Source organism: Rhinopithecus roxellana, chromosome 2 (genome assembly GCF_007565055.1).
Source record: "Rhinopithecus roxellana isolate Shanxi Qingling chromosome 2, ASM756505v1, whole genome shotgun sequence".
Taxonomy (NCBI): Eukaryota; Metazoa; Chordata; class Mammalia; order Primates; family Cercopithecidae; genus Rhinopithecus; species Rhinopithecus roxellana.
In genome coordinates, this window is record NC_044550.1 from 6583027 (window position 1) to 6602108 (window position 19082).

Below are 19082 nucleotides of genomic sequence, written 5' to 3' on the forward strand. Positions count from 1 at the left end.
CTAATGTCATAGTAATTGTGAAATATTTGGGAGTCTAACTTAACCAACTAAAGTGTTTTGTCATATTATCCATTGGGAGAAAAAATTACTTTCTCCTTCTCCAGCATACTTGATAAAATCCTCTTAATATCCTCTTAAATAATGCATACTATCCTCTTAAATAATATCCTCTTAAATACTGCTTCTTTTTCAGGTGTGTTGTGAAAGTTTAGAAGGTCAGACCTTTTTCTCCAAGAAGGACAAGCCCCTGTGTAAGAAACATGCTCATTCTGTGAATTTTTGAAAGTCAACAGTTCAAGAGAAGAGAAGAAATTTGAAGAGAAAAAGGAAAATTAAAATTACTAATTTTTAGATTCAATATTTATATGGAGTTTTGAAAAATAACAGTGGCCCTGAAGGAATAAATTCCAGCTTTAAAAACCAAGTCTGAGGAAATATGTGGCTTCATAAAGTAAAGAGACAGTTTGGCATTTATTATTACTTTTTCCTGTATTTTATGCCCATAAAAAAACTTTTATAAAAACCAATTTCCTGATGGACTATTAAATTCATCTTAGAATAAATTAGTGAAGAATTTAATTTTAGAATAAATAATCCAATCTGAAATAATTATACCTTCTTTCCTTGTTAGGTAGTTATGAGTAAATCTGCAAAAGGCAATGAAAATGCCTTAAATTTTATCAATAAGAGAATCACTGTATTTTAAAAAAAAAACTAATACTTATCTTTAAAATAGTAAATAGGATTTTAAACAGAGAATTTTATCAGTAATAGGTGTCAGTTTTTTAAAACTTGCTTGTAGGCCGATTGCGGTGGCTCACACCTGTAATCCCAGCACTTTGGGAGGCTGAGGTGGGTGGATCACCTGAAGTCAGAAGTTTGAGACCAGCCTGGCCAACATGGTGAAACCCCATCTCTACTAAAAATACAAAAATTAGCCAGATGCGGCGGCATGTGCCTGGAATCCCAGCGATTCCCAAGCGAGAATCGCTTGAACCTAGGAGGCAGAGGTTGCAGTGAGCCAAGATCATACCACTGCACTCCAGCCTGGGTGACAGAATGAGACTCCATCTCATTAAAAAAAAAAAAAAATTGCTTGTATATTATTTTTGCCTTACAGTGGTGGATCATTCTAGTAGGAAAGGGCAATGAGATTTTTTATGAAAATGTGTCATGCCAGTAAGAGATGTTATATTCTTTTCTCATTTCTTCCCCACTCAAAAATAAGCTACCATATAGCTTGTAAGTCTCAAATTTTTGCCTTTTACTAAAATGTGATTGTTTCTATTCATTGTGTATGCTTCATCACCTATATTGGGCAGATTCTATTTTTTCCCTTCCCTGTGCTAAGATAAAGATTTAATTAAATAATGTTGGCCTCTAATAGTTTTCTCTCTCTTTAAAGATAATACATAGAGGGCTGGGTGCGGTGGCTCATGCCTGTGATCCCAGCACTTTGGGAGGCCAAGGCGGGCGGATCATGAGGTCAAGAGATCAAGATCATCCTGGCCAACATGGTGAAACCCCATCTCTACTAAAAATACAAAAATGAGCTGGGCATGGTGGGGCGTGCCTGTAGTCCCACATACTTGGGAGGCTGAGGCAGGAAAATCGCTTGAACCCGGGAGACAGAAGTTGCAGTGAGCTGAGATCGCACCACTGCACTCCAGCCTGGTGACAGAGCAAGACTCGTCTCTTAAAAAAAAAAGAGAGAGAGAGAGAGAGGGAGAGAGAATAAGTAGAAAGAAATGGAGCTGGGAGTTGTGAATCAGAAGATTGTACCCCCCAATTTTTTCAATCCCCTTTTCTCAAATAATAAATTAGTTGAATCAGTTTCTGAATTATGCCACTGGCTGACGAAGAGTTGAGAGCTCTTTGCAGAATAATCTTTTTGTTTCGTTTTGTTTCTTCTTCTACATTTAAAATTTAAAAGATTGGCTTGAGGATGTGATGAAATTGAGACTTATTGTGGTTTTCTCGCAATAATAAGTGAACCAATTTCAAATGTGATCACAAAGGTTGAAAGCTGTTATTCACAGAGGTTTGGTAGTGTTGGGAGGGATGTTTAATTACTTAGATTGGCCTGTTATTTTATTTCCTCCTTTGGGAAAAGAATTATGTAGATACCACATGGAGACAGGGAACAATTGTGGTAAAACTGTGGATCCTGTTGCTATTTGCCCAGTGAGAAAACAGATTCTGGTATTTGATTTGGTTTTTCTCTTTGTTTTCTTTTTGTTTCCAGAATGGATGAAAGTCCATGAACCCCCTAAGTTATAATTTAAATTTGGTTGGGGCAAGGTGCTTTTATAGTTGAGACAGAGCCCTAGGTCCTTCCTGCCCCATCACTCACTTACGACATCACTTCCATTGTGTGCATGTTTGTTATAGAGGAGGTTTTAGGCTACAATATTTGTTTAACCTCCCTGAGAACTTTCAAGGCATCTGTCCTGAAAGCTGTTAATTTATGGTCTAGCAGATTTATATTATATGCAGATAATAATTAACTGGGGATAAAAGAATGGCAAGGGGTGACACAAAGTAGCAAACTGAATACTTCTCCAATAGCAACCCCAGGCTACCTCCTCACCTTGCATCTTGGAGGGAGGCAGGAAATTTCTTTTGAAATAAAGTGCTGGAACTGAATTCTGCATTATTTATCGTTGCTGCTGAAACCACCTATAAAAGACTTGCTGGTTAATGTGCGTTGTCATATAATGTACAGTGTCACATCTTTACAGTCTTTTACATTATAGAATACAAAATAAGTTGATGGTTTTGTTTGGTGTGAGTTTTTTTTGTTTGTTTGTTTAGTTTTGCCTTCATAGGTTATATGCCAAGATAGTATTTGGTAAGTGAATGGCATTTGGATGTTTTCTTCAAAGAATTTTATTTGACCCAGATTTCTTATAAAGTTATCTTACATTAAGGATGTCATTTTCATTAGACCTTCTTTCTACATATTATTCATGAAGCATAATGTTGCATTTCTACAAATTTTATGCCTGAAAGGGTAGTATTGCTTCCTAAGATATCATGTTGTCTTTGTGCTTTGTCCGACTCTTCCGTGGTGAAGCTTTACATCTGTTCCTAAAACAGTTAATCCTGTGAAATAAATATTGAACATAATCCAGAAGAATCTCTGTATTTCCAGTAGGGAATGCCATATTTAATTCACCAGCAGTAATCCTTTAATAACTGGCAGAGCACTTTATTCTTCTGGTGAGCTCCCTGAATATTTATTTTTCTGATTATAAATTTTCTATATGAGTAGCATTTTTTAATTATTACTTCTTCACTATAGAGCATTTACTTTTAGTCTCTCTAGATGTATATTTTGGAATGCTGTACTTGGCATATCATAGATTAAAATCATAATGCATGACTAAAAACTCTTTGGATTTATTTCCCATTTTAAAATTTTTAGTGATAAGTTTAGATTTATAATCTTTCTCTGGACTTACATGGACTGAATGTTGCCTGCTGAAGTAGCAACCTAAAAAGTAGCCCCTGCTTATGCTTCTGCAGTTGGCCCTCCATGTCCATAGGCTTCGCATCTGTGATTCAACCAACTGTGGGTCAAAAATATTTGGGGAAAAAAATAGATGGTTGCGCCTTTACTGAAAATGTACAAACTTTTTTTGTCATTAAGCAATATAGTATAACAACTATTTACAAAGCATTTACATTGTATTAGCTATTATAGGTAATCTAGAGATGATTTAAAGTATGTGGTAGGATGTGCATAGGTTATATGCAAATACTACACCATTTTCTATAAGGGACTTGAACATCACGGACTTTAGTATCCTAGAGGGTCCTTGGAACCCATCGCCCATAGGGGTACCATAGGACCACTATAGTACCATGTTTATGTCCTATTAAATCAGGTTCTGTTTAGAGTCTAAAACTAAAACCTAATCATTTGGTCACAGTGTAAAAACAAATGGAAATAACAGTTCAGATCTTCAAAATATTAGTGTACCATTATGTTTAAAATAATCTACAACAAAAATGTACCATTTTCAAGCAGTACTACATTAGGAGCCCTTTTATAGAAAATAATTTCTTCTTTACCCCGTTCCAGTGTGAATCTAGTATATTCTGTTAACATTTGTGTGGCATTTGAAGTTTGTCATCGCTATTGAAGGGGAGAGACTTCTCAGACATGAAACAAAAGAAACATACTGAATAGTTTTACACAAATTTGATCTGGCTTCCATTTGTCCCCCTCATTTCCCAGATGTTTAAAGCTATTGGATTTGGATTCTCAGTATATAATTTGCCTTATCTGTTAATCTCTATCTTCTGTCTCTTTAATTTTGTCTATCTGCTGTTTTGCTTTTTGATATATTTTCTAATTAGAAGTCACATGATAAGTATAATCAGTATAGTAATAATACCATAATGTGCACATACTCAATAAATAAATGACTGCATTGTTGTAAATGAGCTCTCCTTTTTGTTGTTTTTGGTTGGTGAGTGGTTTCCATCAAGTCATCATGGGAAAAAAAATCAAGTTCCATATTCACAGGTTAGGATAGGATGTAATAATTCTTGGAAGAACCCTTCTGGTATGATATTTGCTTATCAAAATGTCTCAGAAACGAAATATTTGAAAACACTGTCACATTTATTGTATTTCTCTCTGTTTTTATGCTGTGCATGTAGAATGTACCCAGTGTTTATGAATTAATAGATAAGTAAGTTCAATTGTCTTTTTAAAATATTTATTGCTGAAATGATTTATTGGAACAATCTGTCATATCAAACATTATATTAGAACATAATCAAAGAACATAAATCATCCATATTTCCACATTTTGCATTGGGATGCTTAACTCATCTCAATCTCAGCTGAGTGTTCCACAACTAGGTAGGCTCACCTCTTCCTCATTTGTTTATTAGTTTGAGTAAGATTTTTTTCCAACTGTATAAAGACAAATGTTTCTGTTGCACGCTGTATGTTTGGAATAAAAGAGAAATTCAAGTCTATTTGCTCACAGTATATTAAACTCCAGAAGCCAAACTTTTAAGGGCATCAAGTCTGCATCTGACATTTTAATAGCTGCTGTTTGGTTTCTATCAATCACGTCATTGCACATTAAAATGCACCGACAAAATAAGAGATCTGTCATTCCTTCGTTAAGAAACAGTAATCCAGTACAAGATTTATAGGCTTAAGTCTCAACTGTGTGTTCACAATAAATCCCCATTCAGTGCTCAAACCAGAGCAAGCCTCTCTGTCGTTCAGTGTTTTCTAGTCAAAATGTCCCCAATATAAGATTATCAAAGGTTTTCTTACAGAACTACATATAAAATCCTTTTGCCAGCAAAAGCTTAATTTGGGTTGGCGGTTTCCCTTTTTGAGTAGTCTCAGACAAGATCTTGGTTATATCAGAAACACATAGGTACTGATGTATTATTAGCAGGCCTGGTGTTAATTAGGGAGAATTACCAGAAATAGTTTGCTTCGTGGAAATTTATTGCAGAATCACACTTGACTGATGGCAGAATAGGAGTTGCTGAGAGAGAGCAGCTCCCACTCATAACCGCTAATTAATAGGGTGCCAAAATTCCGCAGAGAAAGTTTCATCCCAAGTGTGGGAGCCTCCCAAGGAAAATGGTTCCTTCGCAGTACTTAAAATTTAACAGAGGAAAGGGGCTAGGACACATGGCTACCTAACAGAAATCTCAGACTGATACGGTTTTGTGCTGTACATATGAATGAGAGGATTTAACTCGGTAAGCACCGAGCCCAAATGTTGCCTGTATATTTATTGTACTAACGAGATATGCATATTATTTTTAATGTGGCAAGTGCCTGATTTGCCAAAGTGTTCATTTTCTGAGGAGAATTTACAGCACTGTATACCATTTGTCTGTAGTATTATATTACGGAACTTTTGAGTCTGTGATTTAGAATCTGTCTGGGTAGGTGGCAAGATTGCATCAATAATTAATAAGAAAGGTGTGGCTAGCCTTCATACCTTGAACATGGGGTTGGGGAAATGTGAGATGCATTTTGTGATTTGCGCGAAAGGCAGAGCACTAGGGACGGCCCCCCCACCTCCCTTTTTTTTTTGAGGCGGAGTCTCGCTCTGTCGCCCAGGCTGGAGTGCAGTGGCGGGATCTCCGCTCACTGCAAGCTCCGCCCCCGGGTTCACGCCATTCCTCCTGCCTGAGCCGCTCGAGTAGCTGGGACTACAGGTGCCCGCCACCACGCCCGGCTAAATTTTTGTGTTTTTAGTAGAGACGCGGTTTCACCGTGTTAGCCAATATGGTCTCGATCTCCTGACCTCGTGATCCACCCGCCTCGACCTTCCAAAGTGCTGAGATTACAGGCGTGAGCCACCGCGCCCGGCCGGGAAGCCCTCTTAAATAAAAGTTCGCCAAGAAGGCAATTTTTATTTTGTCCTATCTGTGACTGCATGTAATAACACACAATATAGCTTGGAGCTGTTGTTTAGTGTAGAATGGAATATTTCCATGTCCGAAAACCACTTGTCTGACCTTGGGGAGATAAATAAAGCAATTTAGAATTCTCAGGGAGTATAATTTTTCAATTTCTCAAATATGGTAAATATAGTTCCCAAGGAAAACGACTTCTATGCCGGGTCCTTGAGTTGGTTGACACGGTCTCTTATGCATCTGTGTTTCAAAGGACAAAGTTTCTGTTCTTTCTGTCTGAAGTTTCCTTAGTTCCAAATTATTTTTCATCTTCATATTCTGAACTGTCATGTTCGCTTTCTAGTTCAAATATAATGGGTTTTTTTTTCTTTTTTCCTTTTTTCTTTCTTTTGTTTGCAAAGCACACACAACTGGTGCTATTCTAACTTACTCAAAAATACCATTGTTTCTTTGTTTAAAGTATTTTAGTAGACTTATAATACCTTCAGGTGTGTCTTGAATTTTCTACCCTAGTTTAGTACTAATATGCCCATTTGTTCCCTTGGTAAATGAGAAAGTAAATGGAACTCCAGTTACATCACAGCAATATTAGTTTTGGCATAATAAAACTGCTTACTTAACCTATATTGATGTCATCTAACCCCGGAAACTTTCTCTATCCCTGTTTCCTTGAGAATCCGGACAATTTTAGTCTCCTTAATTGAATGAAACGGAGAGCAGAGGAATCCATGGAGCTTTTCAAGTATGAACTTTGAAATATAAGTTAAATTAATTCCAGCTTAATCAACTGGAACTTACCATTTATTCTGCTTTGCTCGATTATTATGCTACTGCTTAGTGATTTTTCTAATACCACTATAAATGCTTTGAATTCTCCTGCCCCTAGAAAAGATAAATTAATCTGAGTCTCTTATAGTTTGTTTGCGCCTGTATCTGGGAGGTTCTGGATGACCTTTGACTGTATCAACATAGATTATAATCGAGAATATAAATTACAACTGAGGGGGAAAAGTGGTTACTCCTGGTAGATCAATCAGAATGCAATCAGGAGGACAGAAATCACAAAATAACTTAGAGTCTAGTATAAGGAATTATTCAGCTGTGATAGCAAAGTAACTAAAAGTATAAAGTGACTTCTAAAGGATAGCCTGGGGCTGAGAGAGGACCCAAAGAAGACAAGTTTAGAAGGAGATGCCCTCCTCATGGCTGGGGGTAGGACCTTGTTGGAGAAACTGGTTTCAGCCCACTAAATAACCGTTCTCTGGGTTGCTGAGGTTCTGCAGACAAGGCAAGAATCCTTGGAATGCAGACGAGATTGATGGGTGAGTGCACAAAGAGAGCTGGGTGCTGCTGTGGGCACAGGCCCGGAATACACTGTACCCATGTCATGAAGCAAGGTGATGTGAAGGCCCCAGCCCAGGATGTGAAGTTTCTGAGGGACTGTGCACTCTGGAAGCACAGCTGGGGCAGAGCTCCACCAGTTGTCTCCACACACGTGCGCTCTGATGGTCCACACAGAAAAAAACAAATGCAACACCTAGACCCAGGAAGAGAGGCCCCTTCTGCAGTATTCCTTCTGCTCCCTTGGGACAAAGCATCCTCATCACTGTCAAGGAGAAATGATTAATATCACAAAGCTGGTACTGAAGAGCAAAGGGTGCAATTTGGACGTACAAGTCAGTAAATTGATAATTGGCATTCTTGAATGCAAAATAGAAACTAGATGCTCAACTATATTGAAACTTCCATTATCCAGAATGTCACTGCATATACTTGGTGAATTATAAAGTTAAACAAGAAATTCTTCTAACTTTGTTCTTGTCAAAAATCCTCTCATTAATATGCTTTCAGTGTGCAAAGTTAACAATGTTGCATTGGTTGTGTTTTTCAAGGTCTACATATTCAGTGTAACTAAATAGTTCTGAATATTCAAGAGATTTAGTTGGATGTATACTAAGATATAACTGAAGGTTTGTTTTGTTTTTTTCTTTTTTAGTTCATTTTCTTTTACTGTAATGCTTTTCCTACAGTTAAAATGAGTAAAACATTCTTAATTGAAGGCTTATGTTAGTTAACTGGGATTTCAGTTTATTGAAGCTTTTCTGTATAAACTCCAATCCTTGTCATATAGAAAAAAATGAATGATTTTCATATTTAGCAATAGAAAGCAAGGAGATGAACAAGTCCCCCTTCTCAATAAACTAAACCATGAAGGGCTCAAACCCAGCAGATCTATAATAACAGCTTACATTTGTTGTATCATCTGTGTAATTTGTGTGCTATATTACTTGGTACACTAGTATACCGTAAAGTTCTAATAATTGGAGAACTCTGAAAGTCAAGTATTTTTAAATCTACATTTTACAGATGAGAATATGAAAACTCAGCGAAATGAGTCTCTAAAAACAGTTATTAAAGCAAATCTGAGACTTAGACTTTCTAATAGCCCAGGGAGAAAATGCATTACTTTATCCACATTCCCTTAAGGTCCTTCTTATTAATAAGGGACAATTCCCATATATTAAGTTAGTAAAGGATATCGTTAGAAAGTATTTAGTTTTACTACAGTATGTAAAACTCAAAGACTGTCTCTATATGACTTGTGCAGTTGCCTGCTACACAGATGTCAATATCTGTGAGGTTTGCAATTGGACCATCTGTTCTTCAAGGGTATTTGTGAATTGATAGTGCTCTCTGCAATGCACCATTTGCTGTTCTTTGTGTTTTCACTACATTTCACAGTCTATACACTGGATATAAAACAACCACAGAAATAAGAAGAGAAAGTTGATTTGAAGTGTGCATAATACCAAATGTGGTATCAAACAAATTAGAAGACTGTAGGAAATGCAATTAAAATTACTTTCACACAGCAAGGTCAATAATACCTATTTCTAAGATGTTGGAAAAACAGGTCAGAATGGTTGACACCCAGTTAATTGTTACGTTTTCTGTTTGATGGATTTAGTTCCAGACTGTGAGTCTGAAAATGAAGGATGGAGAAGGTGAGACCTCCATGAGAGGGGAAAGAAACTGCATGTATGCCCAATTATATTGACAAGGTTGTATAAGATTCTTGGTTTTATTCAATTGAAATAAAATCTCTCTACTATTTGGTAATGACAGGCACCACTGCTAAGTCCACTGAAGCATAGCTGGAAAATCCAGCTGCCCTCACATCTGTTTTGCATGACCTTTTAATCATCAGCAAATACTTCTGCCACTAGGAATGGAAGTCTGGGTAGGATATGGCTATGTGACTTTCTAAGCTATGGCTATGGAAACATATTGAAACAAAATTCACGCATGCCATGTACTGTGCCCAGAAATTGTAGACTAGTCTGGGTGGTGTTAAGGATCTGACCTATTGAGAGTACTCACACCTGCTTCTTACATTCAAGTTGTTAATCCTTTGTTCAGAAAATGAGACATATTATGAAATATGTGAATGGACTGCTGTGACTTGAATCTTAAGTGTTTAGGCTCTTAAACTGGTTCAAACTAAAATAACATTGATGAAATAGCGTTTTAGACTTCTATTACATTTATTATATTTCAGAAACCTGTATGAGTTGACTTTACTCTCATTTAAGACCTAGGACTTTGTTGGAATGCTTGCCTGAGTTCTGAGTTGTAACAAAGGGTCCTGAAAATATTTAGTTACCCAAAATTTTAAAAACAAAAACAATCACTAAAGAATCTCTCCTGAAAGCATTGTAACAAAGTTCACTCTCCTACTAATAAATTTCATTCTCACACCAATATGATGGGTAGCCAGTGGGATATGTTCAGGGATTACAGTTTATCTCAAGACCAACTTATATTGCTATTAAAGTAGAAGCATTAACCAGTAGTATTTGAATATAGCAATTATATGTAAATATAACAGTCAAATTCTTAAAAGGAAAAGATCTTGTTTATGAGGAACACAGGTACTGGCATTTAAAAACCCACCTGAGCATGAATCTTGATGATACTCAGGTTGAATTTGTATGTAGGAGTGCCACAGACTGGCTAATAATTTGGACCCCTTTCACGTCAATTGTGTTGCTTTTTTAAATCATTATTCCACATTTATGTAGAGGTAAGACTGAGCACTTTGTCGTGAGGAGGGAGGACATAGCGAATAACTGGGAACAAAGATCAGCCTGTTAAATACTCTGATCACCTAGGTGTGCCCCACACTTACCCCTGCCACTCAGGAAAGCGGCCCTTGGCCAGGAGAGATTGAGGTGCTGCTCCAGAATCTCTCTTAGGAGTCTCAATCCCTGACTCTAGGCTGCTTATCAGAATAGCACATGCAGCCCCACACAGTTCTCTCACCAAGAGCCCCCCTATCATCTCCATCTTGTAATGTTTCCAGCAATGTCTGAGAGTTTCTCGTGGACTGGCACCCTGGGCAATTGTCCAGTTGATCAACTCTAACCAATATTCCTTCACTTAGGAGTCTTCTGGCCTTGGAAAAACTACATAACTTGGTTGAACCTTCATTTCTTCATTAGTGCGTTCCCTCATCCTCTTAGAGGATAATTCTCAGTCTCGGAGAACCATGGTGACACAAATGAGACAGTGTGTGCGAAACTACCAGAGCTTCAGACAACATACTCAGCCCTTTTTCCTAGAATACAGATGAGGCATTACTCAAAAAACTAATTCAAATTGTTAATCTTTTGTTCAGAAAACAAGACGTATTAGGAAATACGTGAATGGATTGCTATTGCTTGAATCTTAAGTGATCTCAAATAAATTGGGGATTACCATCAACTGTCTTATCTCAGAGACCCATAATACATCTTTAAGTTGAATAGTCTTGCACAGTTTTGACTACGTATTTCCAAAATATATTTGACCATGAACTCTTTGCTTAAAGAACACCTATTCTGCATAATGCAACTTGGGAAACACTGGTTCATCCCTTCTGTTTGTTTAGGGTGAATGTCCTGAGTTGTGCCTCTCTTCACATTTTGGACCAGTGGTTCTCAAACTTTGGTGTACATCAGAATCTTCTGGGGGGCTTCTTAAAATTGGATTGCTGGGCCAACTCCCAGAGTTCCTGATTTAGAAAGTCTGGAGCAAGATGAAACTGTGCAGCTCCAACGAGTTCCCAGGTGAAACTGATCCTGCTGGTCTGGGATCACTGTTTGGGAAGCACCTGTTCTAGATTTAGACCAACACGTCTCACCTTAGTATGCAAACAAAGAACCTGGGGATTGTGTTCAATGACTCGCCTGGGGCCCACCTCCAGCGATTTAGGTTCAGTGGGAGTGGAGTGGGGCCAATACATGTGCATTTCCGACAAGCTCCCAGATGATGCTGGTGCTTCTGGTCCACAGACCACACTTGAGGTTCTGGCTTAGATGTCACAAAACAGAATGCTGAGGAACTTTGTGAGCCTGAAGGTAAAGCCCAATGTTCTCTCTCCTCCTCCTCCATGATTCTAAAATCAGGGAATCATGCTTTGATTTCTGAAAATTAGATACACAGAAAAATATGATCTCCTCTGAGAGCTTTTTAAGGTTTTTTTCATCTTTTTTTTTTCTTTTAGAATTTCTGTGACACTGGTGAAAAGTAAAACTGGTACAAAAGATCCTGCATGGGCTGTTGCCAGAGCCAGAACACTAAGTGCCAGCAATGGATGTAAGCCCTGCAAGGGAATTTGGAATTCAATTAATGGTAGATTTTTTTTCATCATTCCAGATTAGGAATGCTAATTTCACTAATATTTAACAATAATCCTCATGGAAGTATGGCAGGGATAAGTTACAGAAGAGCATGCACTGAGCCGGAGGCAATGAATTTGTGTCTTTGGCCGGCTGGTCACTTAATATTTTTCCGATACTGCAAAAGTCACTTGACTAGGTTTGAGCAGAGCTTTCTTCTCTATACAAATCCACTAGATCGGAGGTCTTCTACAGTTTGCTTTCGTAACTCTTTTGTTTTTAAAATTAGTTTCCTTTTAATTTTAGGGAGTTTTTTCCTTTTTTTTTTTTTTTTTTCTGAGACAGAGTCTCGCTGTGTTGCCCAGGCTGGACGGCAGTGGGGTAATTTCAGCTCACTGCAACCTCCTCCTCCCGGGTTCAAGCGATTTTCCTGCCTCAGCCTCCTGAGTAGCTGCGGTTACAGGTGTGCTCCAGCACACCCAGCTACTTTTTTTGTATTTTTAGTACAGACGGGTTTTCACCATGTTGGCCAGGCTGGTCTCAAACTCCTGACCTCAAGTGATCCGCCTGCCTTGGTCTCCCAAAATGCTAAGATTATAGGTGTGAGCCACCTCACCCAGCCTCCTTTTTATTTGTACAAATTTATGGGGTCCATGTACAGTTTTGTTACATGCATAGTGGTCAAGTTAGGACTTTTAGGGTATCACATCGTCTTCCCCGCTCCCACCCTTAGCCCTTCACCCTTCCAAGCCTCCATTACCTAACATTCTACTCTCTATGTCCATGTGAACACATTTCTTTTTAAGCACAGAATGGCTATTATTGAAAAGGCAAAAGTGACTCTTTTAAAAGCACCTTGAGAACTCAATACAAGAAACAAGCAGGAAGTAAGCATTGGGCACTTTCATGTCTTCATTTTTTAGCAGGAGATACTTCTAACTTGCAAAACCACCGGAAGGCCTCTGAATTCCTCCAGTTCTCACAAGCAAGATTTGCAACTGACTCAGCTGGAGGCTTCCTACATTTCTTCTAATCGCACATTCAACCAGCTGTGGGGGATTGAGGGTCTGTGCTGTTTGAGGCATATCCAATCAAACTCCCCACAATGGCTTTGGCTTCTCCTAAAGAAGAGTTTTGTTTTTGTTTTAAGTCATAATCCATTTCTTCAATGCTTTCCCCCTTAAAACTAATAGGCAGATTTTTTTTTTTCTTTTCAAACTATTGAAAACTGCTTCACCCTGGGAGAGGAGGTAAGTGGAAAGGTTGTCTTGCAGCCACAAGGGGAGGTCTGGGAGTTGCTTTGTTTTCTTAGCTGTGCTGTGCAAATGAACTGAAGGTTTAACACTTAGGTGCTGTTTGAAGATATAATACAACAGAACCCAGAGTAGGGAGTCCAGGAATGCCATTGCTGGCCTTGCCCAAGGCCCCTGCTGTACAGCTGTTCTGAGAGCTGCAAAGCTAAAATTTGTTGCCATGGCTTATACCTAAACAAACCCATGCCTGTTCTGGTATGTAGATTATGTTCTCCAAGGGCAGTCCTGCTCACTCATTCCATGTCCATCTGTGGGACGCATGGGTTTCAATCATTCCTCCAGCATCTCCCATTCTAAAGCTGCAGTTTGTTATATGATATAGTGCCTTGTCACTTAGCAGCAGGCTCTGTGGTATTGGGATCAGCCTATTCCTCCTGCCTTCCCCAGCTATACTGGAACCTCTGTCCTCAGGGACCTTGCTGTGGGACCACCTTGCAGGTGTTAATACTTTTCCCACTAAACCTGCTTGGACAGAGGCCAACGTGAGTGCTGTACTCCACTGAGTAATGGATATTTCAGGATACCGTTTGGTTAGTTTTGAGGCCATAGCATGCAATCTTCCCCTACTTCTATCAGTACTGGTCCTTCTCTTTTAATTCCCCATTTCTCCCCCCCAACCCCTGCTCTCTCTCTCTCATCTGCCCATGGTCTGGCAGATGGCTCTCCTTTTGGTTTATTCTAGTACAATGATATTTGGTCTTATTTTTTAGTTTCTTCCATCTCAGGGGGTTCAGAAGCAATTTCAAAGACCAAGAAGTCTCCTAGGAAACAGCAAAATGACATTACTTCTAATTCTGTGTAACATCTTGGAGAGGTAACAAATAGATATACATTCTTGTGTCAATATGAAGTCTAAGCAGCAAGTGCAAAAGCACAGGTCATTTTAATTAGAACAACATCCTGTGCAGGCTCATGCACACACACACACACACTTTCCATGACTTAGTAGCAACAGTGGTATTAAATTATTTTCCTGGCAGCTAAGCTAAGAAAAAAGTGCTATGTGGTCTGCACAGTCAGTTTCAAAAGATGCAAATAAGTGTTACTCTGGAGAAATCGCCAAGCCCTGGATTCTTGAAGGAATTTGTTGTGTTAATCCTTCTGTGAGAGACATTGGGCAACAAAATGGCCCATGTTTTCAAACTCTGAATGGGTAGGGAAGACCGTTATTTACATAAAGTCATGTTTTTTTAATCAACGCTTTCTAAGAGCAGAATACTGTCATCTCACAACACGTTTCTGCAAGGGAGTTGAAAGAATACGAACCACATATGTTGGTGCCTCATTCACCCTTTCACACATTCATTTATTGAACAAAGATATGTGGAGCACCTAGAATTTACCACGCACTATATTTGTCACTGGGGATCTAGCAATAAACAAATCACAAGTCTCTACCCTCTTAAAGCTGACATTCCAGTCAGGAGAGAGACATTCTGCTACAATAATATTTAGTCTTTTTTAAGGACCATTTTTAAGGACCAAGAGGTCTCCTAAAAAACAGCAAAATTACATGACTTCTAATTCCATGTACCATATTAGAGATGTAGCAAATGCACATACATTCCTGTATCAATATAAGGTCTAACCAGGAAATGCAAAAACACAGGCCATTTTAATTGGAACAGCATAAACCAACTAGAATAAACCAACTAGCAACTGAATATACAGAATATCAGATAGTAAACGGAGCACGGTGAAGAAGGGTGAGGAACAGAGTATAGGAATGGATAAACCAAAGGAAGTGAGGGAGGGACCCATGTGGATATTTGGGCGAAGTTTGTTTCAGGCAAAGTAGAAAGCTTGGCATGTTCAAAGCAGAGCAAAGAGCCAGGGTGTCTGGAGGAAGAAAGAGAGCAAGGAGGCTGGGGAAGAGAGGGGCTTGGGGACGCCAGACAGGGCTTGGTAGGCCATTTTAATGGCTTTCACTTCACTCTTAATGATAAATAGTTTAACAAGGTTTTTAGGTTGGTTCATGTTATTAATTCTGTCTGTCTCTCTCTCTCTCTCCACTTTTGAGGCAGGTCTTTGGCAACTAGTGGACCACATTCCAATGTCTGAACGAATGAAGGCCCAAGTGTCTGTAACATTACTAACCACCTCTGACTTTTACTGTGACTTGCTCACAGGGCAGGGCTTCCTGAACACTCTATTTTTGGCTTGTAAGAAAAATTATGTAGTTCTCATCTTGATGAAATTTCACAAGTCTGAACTCCCTATAATTTCCGTAATACAAAATTTAGTAGTCTTCAGTTTTCCTTTTCTTGTTTTTTGTTGTTTCTATGCCCAAAGGGAGTTCATTTCCACAGGGTTAGCAGCACAACACGATGAGCCTTTGACATACCCTTGCTTAAGTCTCCTCTCAGGCACAGGAAAGGGGCTTTGCAGAGAAGAATTTTTTTTCTTTTAATTTTTTTGAGATGGAGTCACCCAGGCTGGAGTGCAGTGGCATGATCTCAGCTCACTGCCACCTCTGCCTCCCAAGTTCAAGCGATTCTTCTGCCTCAGCCTCCCAAGTAGCTGGGACTACAGGCACACGCCACCACACCCAGCTAATTTTTGTATTTTTAGTGGAGATGGGGTTTCACCATATTAGCCAGGCTGGTCTCGAACTTCTGACCTCATGATCCACCTGCCTCAGCCTTCCAAAGTGCTGGGATTACAGGCGTGAGCCACCGCACCCCACCCAGCAGAGAAGAATTCTTATGGGTTGAGATGATCATGGAAATAGGTATAAGAACCGGATAGCAAACACGCTGTCAAAGAGCACAGGAGATTGGACCTGCGTGCTCAGATGAAGGGAATCATCTCTGCCTTTTCCCACACAATGCTCCCAAAAGGACTGTTGTGGAGCTTGAGTTGAAGTTGAAAATAGAAGACTCTTATACTTTGTCTATTTGTTTGGTTGATTATCTTAAAGTGATTCTCACCCACTCTAGAAATCTGCAGAGTTTTTGGGAAATCACTGTAATCCTCACCTGACACATTTTTGTCCAGAAAAAGTAACTCTCAGGAGCAGTTTAAAAGCAAAAGAGAGTCCTCAAAACATCATGAATGCATTCATGTTGAGAGTGTGGAGACTACGGAGACAACTGCCTTGGTGTGCTGGGCTTGATGGAAATGGAGAAAAGAAACTGAGGGTGTGTGGTGCCCTTTGGGCTTTGCTGGACTCCATTGGTGAGGGGGCCTCCTTGGCTTCCCTCCTCCACCCTGCCCAGTGCTTGTCTTGAGTTGTTGTCCAGCCAGACAACATTCGCTTTGTTCTTCCAATGACTTTCTGGCCACATAACAAAATTCTCAAAGCTTTACAGACAGTTCCCTCTAAGCACACATAAGGATCCTTTATGGTAAGACAGTATTTGTTCCTTTTGGACTCTAGGTACACCATGTGCACTTGCCAATTTGTGCAGCTAGATTTTATGAGCTTTGAAAGATGATGGACAGTTGGCAGTCGATCATTTATCCGAAGTAAGAAAGGCCCATTAGGATTGTGTTCCCCCTTCACCATCCTCCCGGACCAAACATTTATCAGAATAATTCCCCCAAACACTTCTCTCTAATTCTGTTTCCAGATCACCACCTCTATGTGACATCATGGGAACTTAATGCAAATAAATCTCCAGAGAAACCTCTGGTGGACAGATATTGAAATGGATTGCTGCAGGAGGACATTACTTATCTCCTTCGAGAGCAGGGTTTATCACTAGAGCAAGGCTTTGACGAGAAACACTCCTGAGGCTTCTGTGTACCTTAGTGTTTCCAAAGCATTTCACCATCAAGTCTGAGCATAGCCCAGAGCAAAATTAGTGCAGGATCTCTTAGCAGCTTAAAACCAAGGCCACAAATTAGGGTATAAGAGGAAGCTGCTGCGATAGTACAGGCTAGTTATTATTATTGATACTATTTTTGTTGTTGTTTAACTAGCAGGATAGAAAAGATGCCTGAAATTGGTCTTTGTTGGCACTGAAAAAGAAACCATCCAAAAGATAACCTTTTCCAAGGCTCGGAATTATCCTATGTGGAAGTATTATATCACTGTAGAAGGTTATATGATATCATATATGGGATGGTGTTTAAGACTCATCAAAATGTGGAACTTAGTATCTAAGAGTGTTTTATTTTCAAATCACTTCACTCTTCCTAACTCAGGTTAGAATTTGACAATGGGAGTTGATTATTTGCAGTGTATTCCTTGTAATCCCGAATAAGACAAGGGAATGACAGAAAGACTCTGGGTGATGGCAAAACAAATGCTTCTGAGAGGATAAGATGGAGAAGCTGCTTCAGACTGAGCTGGTTTAAAACGGCCGCATATGGGACTAGGATGTAAGTCAGGCCTTGAGGTTTGTGTGGAAACAAGGCAAGTGACAGGCAAAGAACAGTGCAGGTAGAAGACTAAAGATGTATGTATCCAAAGACACAGACTGGCAAGAGGAAGGGAAAAGAGGGGGAAACCAATTCACAATGTAGTGCTTAGGAATTCTGAACTTTATTTATTTAAAGACAGGCTCTTGCTCTGTCACCCAGAGTTAGTGCGGTGGTGCGACCATGGCTCACTGCAATCTTGACTGCCCAGGTTCAAGTGATCCTCCCACCTCAGCCTCCCATGCCACCTCACACAGCTAATTTTTAATTTTTTGTAGAGACAGGGTCTCTCTGTATTTCCCAGGCTGGTCTTGAACTCCTGGGCTCAGGCAGTCCTCCTGACTTGGCCTCTCAAAGTGCTGGGATTACAGGCATAAGCCACTGCACCCAGCCCTGGACTTTATTTTAAAGCTAGGAAGACAGGTTCAAAATAGTTAAGTGTATTTCAACAGGCAGCAAATGGCAAAACTGGAATTTGTATCAAGATTTGTCTGTTTTCAAAGTCCATATTTTTTGTTCTCACTTATAAGTGGGAACTAAAGCCAGGTGCAGTGGCTCACACCTGTAATCCCAGCACTTTGGGAGCCAGAAGCAGGTGGATCACTTGAGGTGAGGAGTTTGACACCAGCCTGGCCAACATAGTGAAAACCCGTCTGTATTAAAAATGCAAAAAAAGGCCCGGCGCGGTGGCTCACGCCTGTAATCCCAGCACTTTGGGAGGCCGAGGCTGGTGGATCACGAGTTCAGCAGATCGAGACCATCCTGGCTAACATGGTGAAACCCCGTCTCTACTAAAAAAATACAAAAAATTATCTGGGCATGGTGGTGGGTGCCTGTAGTCCCAGCTACTCGGGGGGCTGAGGCAGGAGAATGACGTGAACCCGGGAGGCAGAGCTTGCAGTGAGCTGAGATCGCACCACTGCACTCCAGCCTGGGCGACAGAGTGAGACTCTCTCTCAAAAAAAATAAAAATAAAAAAATTAGCTGAGTGTGGTGGCGCACGCCTGTAATCCCAGCTACTCAGGAGGCTGAGGCAGGAGAATCACTTGACCTCAGTAGGTGGAGGTTGCAGTGAGCCAAGCCGGAGCTTGCAGAGCAAGACTCTGTCTCTAAATAAATAAATAAATAATAAGTGGGATCTAAACATGGGTACACACAGACACAAAGATGGGAACGATAAACACTGGAAACTCCAAAATGGGAGAGATGGGGAGGGAAAATGGCTGAAAAACTATCGGGTACTACATTCAGTTGGACTTGGGTGACAGGATCATTAGAAGCCCAAACCTCAGCATCACACAAAAAACCTGTACATGTACCCACTGAATCGGAA

General features: G+C 39.7%; 1 protein-coding gene across 8 annotated transcripts in view; it reads left to right on the forward strand.

Moving 5' to 3' along the window:
• The window catches only part of PDLIM5 (PDZ and LIM domain 5), a 211333-nt gene extending 206884 nt beyond the window's left edge, over nucleotides 1–4449 (forward strand). For all 8 annotated transcript variants that reach the window (XM_030914672.1, XM_030914679.1, XM_030914684.1 and 5 more), the window contains one exon: nucleotides 194–4449. In XM_030914672.1, coding sequence (XP_030770532.1) covers nucleotides 194–283 — 90 coding nt within the window. In that variant the 3' untranslated portion in view covers nucleotides 284–4449. The remainder of the gene's footprint in view (nucleotides 1–193) is intronic.
• The last annotated feature ends 14633 nt before the right edge of the window (nucleotides 4450–19082 follow it).